The following is a 13,228-nucleotide window of genomic DNA, read 5'->3' as shown; positions in this document are numbered from 1 at the left end:
TACAGTCGAACTCGTTTATAACGAGCTCGGATTTAACGAGAACTCGGATTTACCGAGGGAAACGAGAATATTTGGTTGGATCAATGTTAAGTCTATGGAACAGAAGTCGCTTTTAACGAGCAAGACCCGGTTTTAGCGAGCAATATTTTTCTGTCTTGCAATCTTTTTTCTCATCTTTCTAGTCTTTCTGTCTTTTCTTTTTTTCAAAATGATAAGAAATGCGTTAGTTGTCATTAAATTAAGAAAAGTATTTAATTAAATTAATTAGTGTAATTAAAGTAAGTAATTATTAATTAAATTTTAAGTAAACTCAATCATTTGACCTCCCAAGACCCTCTGGTTGCACACCAGCCTTATTACGAGCACTCGGATCTAACGAGTACATGTTACGGTCCCTTTTTGCTCGTTATAAACGAGTTCGACTGTATAAGATTCGTGACATCTGTTTTTTTGCCGAATGATTTAGTCGAAAACAATTACAGAATTATGATCTTTCACGGCCATTTACTCTTATGCCTGAAGATGAACAATTTGTTCAAGTTTCTAATTAGTTTTTGAGTAATTACATTGTAATATTGTGATTTTTTAATAATGCGTATGCAAAGTCACTTCTATATAGATTGAGTTTTTCTTTTGTTGCGAATTTATGTAAATTTTGTCGCGTTGTAAATTTTTGTCGAGCATAGTCTCTAATTTAATTTAAATAAGTCATAGAAAGTAATAATGTATAAAAGTTGGAGCATTAATCAAGACTATGTCTAACTTTCCGAAGCGCGTTTAAATTATGGTTTGGATTGAATGGGTAAATCAACTTTGGGGGTTAACGAGCGAGGGGTCAAATGAATTATACCTGATAATAAACGACAAGTTCATTACAAATTTTACGTTACATAATTGAGCGCAGTATATTTTTGCTACAATCCAAAACTTTAAAAACGATAAGTTTTTTATTTCTTGAAAAAAAATGAGAGAAAAATCTTTAGCAAACGACCATTTTCATTAATTTTTTTCATTTTTTCAGATTGATCAAAAAGGTTACCGAAGCAGATGAAACAAAAAATGATTTCAATGCAATTCTAAAAAGATACCTTCGATTAATTTACTTATTATTTTTTTTAAATTTTCATTTTACAAAGAAAAATTTATCGTGTGACGGTTTTTCGGAAACAACCATTTTCATTAAAAATTCATCTAACGACCACTTTCAGTAAAAATTCTTTTAAGAATGCTAATTTTCAAAAATTTACGGAAGCAGGTGCAACAAAAAATTTTATTATTTAAATTCTAATAAGATACCTCCGGTTAATTTCTTTTTTAAATTTTCATTCGACACCGAAAATTCTGTAATGGCTGGTTTTCAAAAACTATCGGGCTCTTTGTAGGTTTGTCTTGTTTTTTATGACATCTAAAAATATCCTAATTTTTATGTTTTTAAAGCAGTCCTTGCTTCTTGTTTGGCATAATTTGAAAAAATTGTAACGGTCATTTTTGGCGACAATATTCATTACAATTTATATTTGGCGCAGTATTTGGCAACAATATTACTTGCGAAGCATAAGTGGCGATGATTTTGGCGAGAATATTCTATACAGTATCTTGTGTGGCGACATGTGGCGCAGTTTTTGTTCATTATGGTAACCCTATAGCCGCCATATTGTCTGAGGTATTCAGCGGGAGCAACTGTTGTAGAGTAGTGAAGTGCCGTCAAATAGTTGGTCAGTGACGTAATTGAATGTTTTTATCCGAGTGTCGTCTGCTAAAAATTTTGGAAGGGCTATAGTTTGTTGTGATTTTGTGTTGTGTTTTCACAAAGTGCTTACGTTATAAAAATCCGCTGCCAGAAAAATAAGAATCGTGGCGCTTACGCCAGCTTTGTGGCCAAATAACTATTTTGACATCGGAGGTTTGGCCATGCCTGTCCGCAAGCAAGGTAATTGTGATAGTTGATGAAATATAAGTTAATAATAGTAGGAGTAAAGTATCCTATACAATTCATCTTTGAGAAATCATGTTTACGAATGCGGTGTCAGAAATTCACCAACACCCTGCCGATGACAGGCGATTTTATCAACAACACACCCCTGTGTTTTTATATCCTGTATTTTGTCCAAAAAAAACCAACTTAGATAGCACTAAATCATGACACAATGTTCTTCCATTATCATAAAATCACCTGATCTGTTTATAATTAAAATAAAATCAGTGTTTGAAAATATGCCGCTAATTATCATTATTTTTCAACAAAATAATAACTAGAGCTTTTTCTAATTATTATTTTCGGGCTGATTACCTAGCAATAGTGATTTATATTTTAGATGAATATTGTTTTAGAGATCTTTTAACTTCTAAAAGTCTAATGATTAAATGTTTGTTTATAAATGAAATATTTTAATAATAAATTATACTTGGAATATCTTTAAACTGATTCCTTATAAAGTTTTATAGATTTTGTATGCTGAATGGTTAAATGTTTTATTTGATTAATTTTATGTTATGCATTTCATATGTGCATCATGATTGCGTAAATAATTGAAACAAGCCTTCAAATGTTTTCTGCCTGTACTCACCTAATTTATTATTTCAGTTGTAAATGTTTTTATTAATCAGGGTTATATTTATGAGTACAGTTTATCCTATTATTTTTAAATATCAACTTTTTAAATATACAGTGCTCTTGGAAAATTTTGCAACATCTTACTGTTCAGAGTAGTGATATTTCTCAGGGGTCAGTCTAGGTTTTTCTGAAAGGTGCCTATTTTGTGAAAATTTAGACATAATTTGTGAAAAATTAAAAACTGTATTAAAAAATCAACACAAAAATATGGATTTATCGTTTCTTAAGGAATACAAAAATAAAGTTGTAAATAAAAAGTAAAATAAAGTTGTGAATAAACTTGAGAAGAAAATTTTAAAAATAAGAAATCAGAAAAAGATTTCTCTAATAAATACTTTTTTTTAAAAGTCAAGTATACAAGAGTAGCTCAAAGGTTAATTTTCCCTTTTTTAAACCTCTTTATTATTGAAGTACAGAGGAACATTTTAGAAAAAAAAAAGTATTTTACAGTTCCAAATTTCAATTTTACTTCAACTGAGTGAATAATATAAATATTTCAAGTGTTAAATAGTAGTACGAAAAGTTGGAGGAAAAAAAAGAATATTGTTATATTATGGTCAATTTAAATATAATAATGAATGGATTTAATAATTATTTAGAAAAAAAAATTCATTTTAAAAGTTTTATGTAAGTACAGTGCATAACTGCAATTTCAAAACAATTTTAATTATGCAAGCCAAGCAAAATAAATATGAAAATCTAACATTAATTATGAAAAATATCTAATTCTTGGAGGTAAAATTTTAAAATTATGAAAAAAATATAGAAAAATTAAGTTATTAAACGTATGTATGTACTTAAGCATAAAGAAATAAATTAAAATTAAAATGAAATATTACTAAACAGACGTTACATTAAATAAAAATACAATGAGATTTCACTTGACTGTTACATAGTCATAAAATTTCGCCATACATACTAAGGTACACATCAGGTACCTGCATGTTCTTAACTGTATTATTTTTAATATTAAGTAAAGATAAATTCAAAAGCTTCACACAGATCACAAAACTACATCACATCTGTTTATGTGGAATTCTACTCAATCAACCCACGCGTTCGGTATCCGTCCGAACCCCCAGAATGCTTAAACTTCCTCGAATGTTTTAGTGTGGGTATAACTATGTTTTTTCTCATAGCATGGTTTTGGAAGCTATGAACCGAAGTAATGGAAAGGTTGTGCATAATTTCCTTTGTTTAATATTTATTGTTACACAATTTCTGTTGCAAATCTTAAATGTAAGCAATATTAAATTACTTTGTGAACTTTTACTTATATTGGTTCTCTTAATAATTTAGTTCTCTAACTAAAGGAGCAATCTAAAAATCTGTGCACTTTTAAAGTAAATTACTAAGTTAGGAAACTTTTTGTAAAATTTCTATTATGTCGATATCTATTTCGATTCGGTTTAACTGATTTTTTTAAATATTTTCATAAGGAAGACTTGTAAATTAAATCATTTATTGAGGTACCTGAATATAAAAGGTCTTTCTTAGTCTATTCTTCATTATCTTTAACTGAATCATCTTGGGATTTTTTCATTAAAAGTTGGCTGATGAGTTTTCTAATAAGAGCAAGTGTGGTATCACCTGAGATTTTTTGTTTGAGACCCAATTTTTGATGCATTGCATTTTGTAATATGCACATGGCCATATTCTGCATTTTGTGTGCGTGTGTATTCATTAGTAATTCAACCTCCTTTCAAAGGAAGGCATTTCTATGTTAATCATTTGTGGATGTGCAGATTCATTTGAACTCATTTACCAGATTGTTAACAATTGGCAGTTATGATAATTATTTAATTGCGGCCTGAGCCGGACGAGCGAATCGTCGTTAATTTTAAGTTCTTTTGACTAAGTGCAGTCTTTCCTAGAGAAGGTCTCTTGTTGAGAGATTTTTAGAAACATAAACAATAATTCTCATGTCTGAACAACAGAAATGTACATTTTGTTTTGATTGTAAATTAATGTTTTCTGTTTTTGAGTCATTCATTATAGTGTTAAAAAATGGTTTAACCAACCCATCCTATTTTGTTGTTGTTTTCAGAAGCCCACAGGGCTTTGGAACTGCTGGAAGATTATCATTGTAAACTCAATAAGCCACAAGACAAACAATTGAGGAATGCTATTGAGCGTGTTATTAGAATTTTTAAAAGTAGACTTTTCCAAGCTCTTTTGGGTAAGTTAAGCATGTTTTGAAATGGTGATTTATTTTTTTGCATATTTTCAATAATATGACATTTAGTAATCAAACTGGTATCAACTTTTTCTTTGCAGTTCTTATTGTATTATATTGTATGTACTAGTGTTTGAAAATTATGTTGCTCGATGTTCAGGACTCGTAAAAATGCTGTAATGGGCATATTTTTTACTTACTAGTATTTCTGTGAAAATATTTTCATGTTCGCCCAGGTATGAAAATATTTGATCAGAAATGACATAAAGTATACTTTAAGAACCCCTTCAACTGAAAACTCCAAGATGTCTGATGAACAAATAAACGGCAACAAAGGGGAAAAAAGAAAGATATAATTTGATTATTCCTGATTATTGAATTTAATTAAATAGAAAAGAGTTTATTTAACTAGTTAAGTTATACTATTTTATAATCCTAGTCACGTGTATTTTTATTTTAAGAAAAAGTTTACCCTTATTACTTTTCATAAGAATTTAATAATGAATCTTCAATTTTCCTATTTTTTTGTTCGCTCTGCTGCATATTTATTACAGTTACAGTTAAGTAACTAAGGATCTTGGCTACAGTTTGGTGAAAGTTATAGGATTTTTTTTTTACACTAACGGGACTCTTTAGGTTTTTTTCATGCTTCCTTTTTACATTTGCATGATCTTCTCCCTCATTGTCGTAGGTTGTTCTAAAAATATGATATTGCTGATTTGCATTCTTACAGGTGAAGACATGTGGAGCTAAAATATTTCTTTAATTTCACCTGTGAATACTTTAGTTTACTTTTCTCTGATAGATTTTTACAAAGCAATTAAAACTATTTGTTCTTTTATAATGCAAAATGAAAATGCGAATCATTTTTTTGGATACAGTTAATAAGTTTGAAGATCGAGCCGGGATAGCCCGGTGGGTAGGGTGTTGGGACTCGTGTCTGAGAGGTTGTGGGTTCGATTCCTGTCGGCCGAAGACTGCTTCCTGTGTAGTAAATGGTGATTGGTGCACATTAAATCTGCTGGGTCGCAAAGTTCTTCATGTTCCCATATCAAATCATACCTCTGAAGGTACTACGTTGGAGATTGATTGTTCTCGGGCTCAGATAAAAATTACGATTTGTAAATGAATAGGTCTGCCCTATAAACGGTTTGTGAGGAATGTGTGGCTAAGTATTTCTGACTGAAAATGGCACTACTGAAAAACATGAAACGTGCCATTTGCCTTAAATTCCCCTTGGTTTCATCAAGCAGGCTTGCTGATATTGGCAAGTGTCATAAGTCAATTGCAACAACAATTTGTCAAACTATTTAAACTTGAAACAAAATCTAATTTGTTCAATAAAATCAGTTTACTCCGTCAGTTAAATCAGTTTAGTTATTTTTCACTAATTTTTTATTTGCTTCTACAGAATTAAATAAAAAAAAGTATGAAAGCAAATGCGCTTTTTTAATTTTGTCTGACCTGAAATATTTTTTTCTTTTATAACTTTATTTTTTAAAGTTATTCATTGTATTTATTATGAGATGTATAAGAGTTATTAATTTATTGTAAAGTGAGAAATGAAATCATTTATTGAAATGAATTATATATTAATTTACATATTCATGATCAATAGTCTGTGCAGTCTTCATGAATGGGCACATCCAGGCACTCAGGGAACTCTTACGAATCTTACTTTTTATAAATTGTATTAAAATAAATTTAGAATTAACTACATTGCCTTAATTACTTTTTAAAATAAATTTATTCTTTTGTACAAAGTGGGCATTTTGTTATTCCTTCTACAAATGGTGATTGATTATCACACAGACACCCATAATTTGAATAGTTTATCACCAAGAAAACTTAAAAAAAGGCAACTGAAACCTATTTTTCTACCTTCCAATGAAGTTTTTAGCTGCTTGATTCTCACTTTTCCCCCCTGTTCAGTTTGTGCACCTGAGAAGTAGTTGTAATTGTAATACATATATTTTTTTATGATACCAATTTTTAATTTTTTCCAGGTGCATACAAACCCTGTCATACTCAATTGTCCTCACTTTCAAAAACACCAGGAAACCCTAGGGACCCCCCTTGGCAACATAGCCGTAAGTTATACAAGTCCAAGAGGCTATTTATATGAGGATTAAGAAGTGCGCCTCCAAATCTTTGCACCGAAAAACACCTCTTCCTCCAGGCAGTATCACCCATCTAAATTCTATGGATGAACGCTTAAATGAAAGGGTGGGCAATTTCAAAAACAGGGGATGTCGTTTATTGGCAAGGCATATGTTTTAAAACTAGACCAGTAGCAAGAGAGAAATTAGAGCGTTTTTATTTTGTGATTTTTATTTATTTACTTTAAATCATATCTTACAATTATTTTTCTTAAATTGTTAGCATGTAAAAATTTTAAATTGATAGAATAATAAAATTTCCTGTGGTTTTCTGAATCATTTTTAATTTCCTGCATTCAAATGAAAAAGTAGTAATATGAAAGATTCAGAATATTTTATTGTAATAGCAAATTGTTAACCGGTGTTGAGTTAATCATTTTGCAATGTTACCATCATATCTTCATCCATAAAATTGTTTTTTGAACTTCTTATTTAATTACTGGCTTACTATAAAAACTCGTTAAATGGTTTTTGCCTAGGAGGTTAATGGTTAATTTTAGCAATAGTGTGAACAGTTAGATCTTTATACTGTCTTAGAATTTTAAATGGTAAAATCCTATAATAGTGGCCTTTTGGCGACTTTTTGAAATCTCGCCAAGTTGGCGATTGTTACTGGGATCTAAGTTGCTTTTTGATAATTAAAGAAAAAAAACAATTTAAATTATTGCAAATTTATTAAAATATTTTTTTAATAGAATAAAAAATAACTTACCTTTTCTCTGATGGCTCATCATTTGACACTGGAGGGTACGTTCTTACGACCTCGCGAATTATTTTAATTAAATTTTGATTCATACACCATTCAATAACTTACCTTTTGCATTCAATAAAGTTAAAAATTCACTCGTCCATTTGCTCGCCATTTTCAACCGGTACCGCGGAAAAAAATTTAATTAATAACGGTAATAAATGAAATAATGGTTAAAAAATGAAATAATAAAGATGATTTTAATCGTGGTGTGATTCAAAATAATCTCTTCAAAATATCTTCTGGAAACCTAGTTTGGTGAGATTTAAAAAAATCGCCGCAGGGTGGGTTATTCTAGGATTCATCCTTAAATTGTGATTAAGTGTTTATTATTTTAACTGCATACGTTGAGTGAATACAGTTTCATATTAAATTTAATTTTAAGTAAATATAACTTATTAAAAAGTATATGTAACTATACACAGTTTAATAAATATAGAATGGTGACTAAATATCTTTATCATGAAATATATATAAAGGTAATATTACCCAATTACTTTTTAATACAATAAAATCCTTAAATATGTAATCTTAGTAAAAATACTGTTAAATGAAAAGTAAATAAATTGCTTTCATGTAAACAATTTCTTTAAATTGTTTTATGCTCATGACAACCCAAAAAATCTGGAAAACCTGGATCGTAACACTCGATAGACCCGTCAAAAGAGAATGCGTTCCCTCTTCAAATTAATTTTATTTTCGAGTCACACATTCAAAAATGCTAGTTAGAATTCTTGACGAGCATTCAGATTGGGTCAATTCAAATAAAAGAATGTTTTTATGTTTCGGTTCTAAGCGTCAATGGGGCACACATATTATGTTAATACCAAATAACCTTAAAATCATGTTTTTTTTTAGTTTAATTAGCTTCCATGGTTTTAGAAATTATTTTATTATTTGAGATTTACAACTAGTTAGCCTCTCAATTTTTTTAGAAATTATGCATAGTTTAAAAATGCTGTGTTTTTGGAGTCATCAAAATGTGTTTAAACTATTGCATATCTTAAAAATGCTTTACTTTTATCTATGGGAAGTTTTTCAGTTCTATTTTAAGCAGTACGACACGCTATGAGGGCCCAAAACATTTCTCTGTGCTATTAAAACGGCCCTCGAGATAGTATGCCAAACAAAAAATATTCATGACTCATGAAAATATTGTCCCTGCAGATGCTGTTACACATTTGTGATTAGGGAAGTAAGAATAATATTATTTTCTGTAAATTTGTTGGTACAGTAGATTTTCTCAGTAAACAATCACAATTTTTTTTTTAATGTTCGTACAGCATTCCCACGATACATGGTTTAGGTAAAGCTAATCAAAATATAGTACTAATTTTTTTTTCTCTCAAGTCTAAAATATGTATACTGTGTTGCTTATAAGAGTGAAGGGAAGTGTTTAACCTGGCACCTAGCAGACTTAAAATATTTTATTTGCAGGGACTGTGGAACTCTTTATCCCCTCACATTTTATATTCTTAGATTATAATCTTTTTTGATCAATATTTGTGCAATTAAATTTACAGTTAAAAGAATGTAATGGGTCCTTAAAATATGGCTGGTCCTTTAATAATGTTAATTAGCACTAAAGTCTAAGTTGGTATTTTTATTTTATTTTATTATACTATTATATATTTTTTAAATTTCCATTTCTTTAGGCTTACATGGGAAAAAATGTGCTATTTGAGTGAAAATTCCATAATCTCTGCCTGGTTTAGAGCTTTTTTTTTTTGAGACCGCCCTTATTTATTATTATTTGCTCTCATGAAAAATGAAAAATAGAATGTATATATGTCTGGGGTATAAATGTGAAAATTTAAAAGAACTGTTTTCTCGAATGTGCATGCTGATGAAAATGAAGGGGAAAAATAAAGCAATTTTATTGCGATTTTCACAATTTTAGCTGAAAATTATGTTAACTGAAACTCCTTTTGCATTTGCTATACCAGGGTTGTCACGGGTGACTAAAATGCGACTATATGCAACTATTTTCAACCTGAGGCAACTATGGCAACTTATTTTGCCTGAAGAGGTTAATAAAGCAACTATTTTCAAGAAAAAGAGACTATTGGGAGACTCTTCTCTTCTGTGCTCCTAATGATGTTTTTTTAGCATAAATTTAGTTGATAACCCTGAACACAATGATTTTTTTTTAAAAAAAATACAAAATGTTAAAAATTTTGAATTGCAAATTTGAGTTATCACTTTTTAATGCTCTCCATTTGCATAGATTCCATTGTAAGTCTATTTTGTATCGCCTTTTCAATGGTAATTGCTACGAAATTCTGCTGAATTTTAAAAAATCTAATTTTTAATATGATTGTAGGATGTGTGATTTTCAAATTTGAATAATCACTTTTTACATATGTATATATATTTGCTAAATCAATTATTGATAAAAGGGAAAATTATTTAGAAAAAGTGTGTTTTTTTTAATAAAGTATTTTTTGATGGAATTCTAGTAATTAAAATATTTAATTTTCCTTAAATATACTAATTTTTTTATATAAAAATTTATTGCTAGAGCACTAACGCTTATAGAAGTAGGTATTATCATATTTGGAACCAACCTAAGTGGATCATGTTATATGACAACTAAGTCATTTAATAACATTTTTACTAATATTATTGAAAATGTTTTGTTCTTATTTAGGCAACTATTTTGTTCATTTTTTTTTCTGTGGCAACCCTGCTTTTTGTTCTACTTGTACTCGAGATAAAATCTTCTCTTGGGACTTATTTTCGACTTTGGACTTATTACTATCTTGGGACTTATTTTCGCCGTTTAATTGAGATATATTTTAAAAGTAATTCGTATTTTTAAAATTAGTTTAAAAAAAAATTCGATAGTTTTTTTTTTTAAAGTTTTCACCATTCTAGCTTTGCTTAATAATTAACAATAACAACATTGTAAAAATGAGGTTTTTATTTGAAAGTTTTTTAATTAGACAAAAATAATCATTCGATCTTCAGACATTTGTTCTTTGAAGGAATTCTGCATCATTAGGATCTGCTTCTAAATGATTGATTTAATGAATCTTAACAATGAGTTCGCGTTTACATCTTTCTACTTGATTTCACAGTAATGTTTTTCATGTTAAAGTTGTTACTAATTGAGTAAAATTGTCTGTTATTCGATCACTTTTAAGATTTCAATGAAGAATTATTTTTCGCTTTTTAAATTTATTGTGAGATCTCTTGATCTTATCGTATATGACCTGAGCATATTTTTAGATGTGACAGTCATAAAGGGTCACCTTTACAAGCATAGATGATACCAGGAAAAAAGAGAGAATTATATGGAGGCGGAATTTCAAGGCGCAGATACGGGTGATTATCAAAATAATGGAAACACTTGTGAATAAAAGGGACATTTAAGAATTCGCTTCATAAGCGTTAAAATATAATCTTAGCTACCAGTTTTTTTTTAAATATAAAAAGTATATATATTAGGTAGTGTGAGAGACCTTTAGCATGGTTGTCTACGTTTTGATTTTTTGTCAGAAGCGTAAAATCTCACACCTCACAGATTTTCAGAGAGGCCAAATTGTAGGAGCCCGACTAGTTGGAGCAACAGTGACCGAAACATACCAGCTTTTAGGCGTTTCTAGAGGTACGGTGTCTAAAGTCATGACAACATACACACAACGTGGAAAGACAAGTTCAGCAAAGCAAATTAGTGGACGAAAGGAGAAGCTGAGTGAAAGAGACCGACGGGTATTGAAGCGGATTGTAATGTCTAAAAAGAAAACAACTGCAGCCAAAGTGACCGCAAAACTCAATCAGCATCTGGATTCTCCAGTGTCAACAATTACAGTTAGGAGATGCCTTCATAAAGAGAACATTTACGGCAAAACAGCAATTCTCAAGACACTTGTCGCAGATGCTAATGCCAAACGTCGTGTAGAGTGGTGCCACAACCACAAAATCTGGCCGATTGATAAGTGGAAGACTGTTATATGGTTAGACGAATCATCTTTCACACTTTTCCCCACAACAGGACGGATACACGTCTGGAGAAGACCTGTACAAGCATATGATCCCGATTGCCTCCGTCCAACTGTCAAGCATGGAGATGGATCGGTCATGGTGTGCGCAGCCGTGTCCTGGTTTTCTGCTGGTCCAATCGTAACCCTGAAAGGAAGGATCACTGGGGAGAAGTATAGAGAAGCTTTAGCTGACCAGGTCCATCCTTTGATGCAAATTTTGTTTCCTGCAGGAGATGGAATTTTCCAGGATGATAATGCCCCTATTCATGCAGTCAGAGTTGTCCAATCATAGTTTGATGAACATGAGGATGAAGTGGAACATCTACCTTGGCCCGCATAGTCCCCAGACCTCAATATAATCGAACCGTTGTGATCTATTTTAGAGCTTTCAATCCGAAATCGATATTCTCCACCGGATTCTCCCACGGAACTTTCAAAATATCTCCATGAAGAATGGTAAAATATTCCTCTAAACACTATTCAGAATTTGTGTGATTCGATTCCTAGGCGAATCCAAGCTGTTTTACATGCCAAAGGCGGTTGTTCTATACTGGAGGCATCACTACTTCCAAAAAATGAATCAAGGGAAGGTATCACTTGCTGTGTTGTTCTGAATGATTAGAAGCAGTAAGACCAACCTTACTCTTTTGTTTCCGGGCTTGGCATATAATATATTTAACAATAAATATCTATAATGATCATCGATTTGAACTATAAAACATTTATTGGATTGATTAACAAAACATGATGATGTATTTACATTAATGGAATATGATAGATAATAGCTAATGAGAAGTTTTTAGTAAGATAGTTCGACAAGGCGCATTCTTCGTTTTCTTTCTACTACAACTTCTACTGTTCTTTTTTTAAAACTCTCTTGTCCTCTCCGTGATCTGCCATTAGGGGGCTCACGCTGCAACAGCAGTCCTACGCCATATTAATAAAGGATTCCTTCAAAATCTAGGGTGTTTCCATTATTTTGATAACCATCTGTGTCTGACGCTCCAATTATTAACAAAAATATATTTTAGAATTTTTTAATGATGTAAGACAGTCTAATTAGTTACTGAATAAAGTGTGTTAGATTTTTGGAATAATTTTTGTACTAAAATATAAATTTCAAATAAATTAGTTTGAATTTTCCTCCCATTGATATTCAAAGACTTATTGATGATGAATAATTGTTTTCTTAGATCTAAATCAATGCAAAATAAAAAAGTATTGTTTGGAAGTGAGCCGTGTTTTGGAAGAAACGCAGAAAAAGACAACTCATTAGACCTTAAACGCAGAAAAAGACATGGTGTTTCATGCTCTATTTCTTAACTATAAGTTATTAAAATGCTAAATATAATATTTTTCACTAATTTTGAATATGAAAAATATAGAATAATTAAAAAAAAAGTAGGAAAAATATGTTGAATTAAAATTCCGCGGCAAAGGGTTAAATACGTTAAAATTCAATAGTTGGCTGACCATAAGCACCCTTACAGGAAACTTACTGTGATGAATTTGGCCTTAGTAGGCTGTAGTGCATTTGAATAAGAA

The 13,228-nt window shown here is 30.5% G+C and overlaps 1 protein-coding gene across 2 annotated transcripts in view; it reads left to right on the top strand.

Annotated features, from left to right (window-relative positions):
• Positions 1–1,633: 1,633 nt before the first annotated feature.
• Positions 1,634–13,228, top strand: part of LOC107440719 (discs large 1) — a 242,056-nt gene continuing 230,461 nt past the window's right edge. For both annotated transcript variants that reach the window (XM_043044039.2, XM_043044038.2), the window contains exons 1-2: positions 1,634–1,930; positions 4,662–4,793. In XM_043044039.2, coding sequence (XP_042899973.1) covers positions 1,912–1,930; positions 4,662–4,793 — 151 coding nt within the window. In that variant the 5' untranslated portion in view covers positions 1,634–1,911. The remainder of the gene's footprint in view (positions 1,931–4,661; positions 4,794–13,228) is intronic.

Source organism: Parasteatoda tepidariorum, chromosome 5 (assembly GCF_043381705.1).
Source record: "Parasteatoda tepidariorum isolate YZ-2023 chromosome 5, CAS_Ptep_4.0, whole genome shotgun sequence".
Taxonomy (NCBI): domain Eukaryota; kingdom Metazoa; phylum Arthropoda; class Arachnida; order Araneae; family Theridiidae; genus Parasteatoda; species Parasteatoda tepidariorum.
This window is presented reverse-complemented; position numbering and strand designations above follow the sequence as displayed.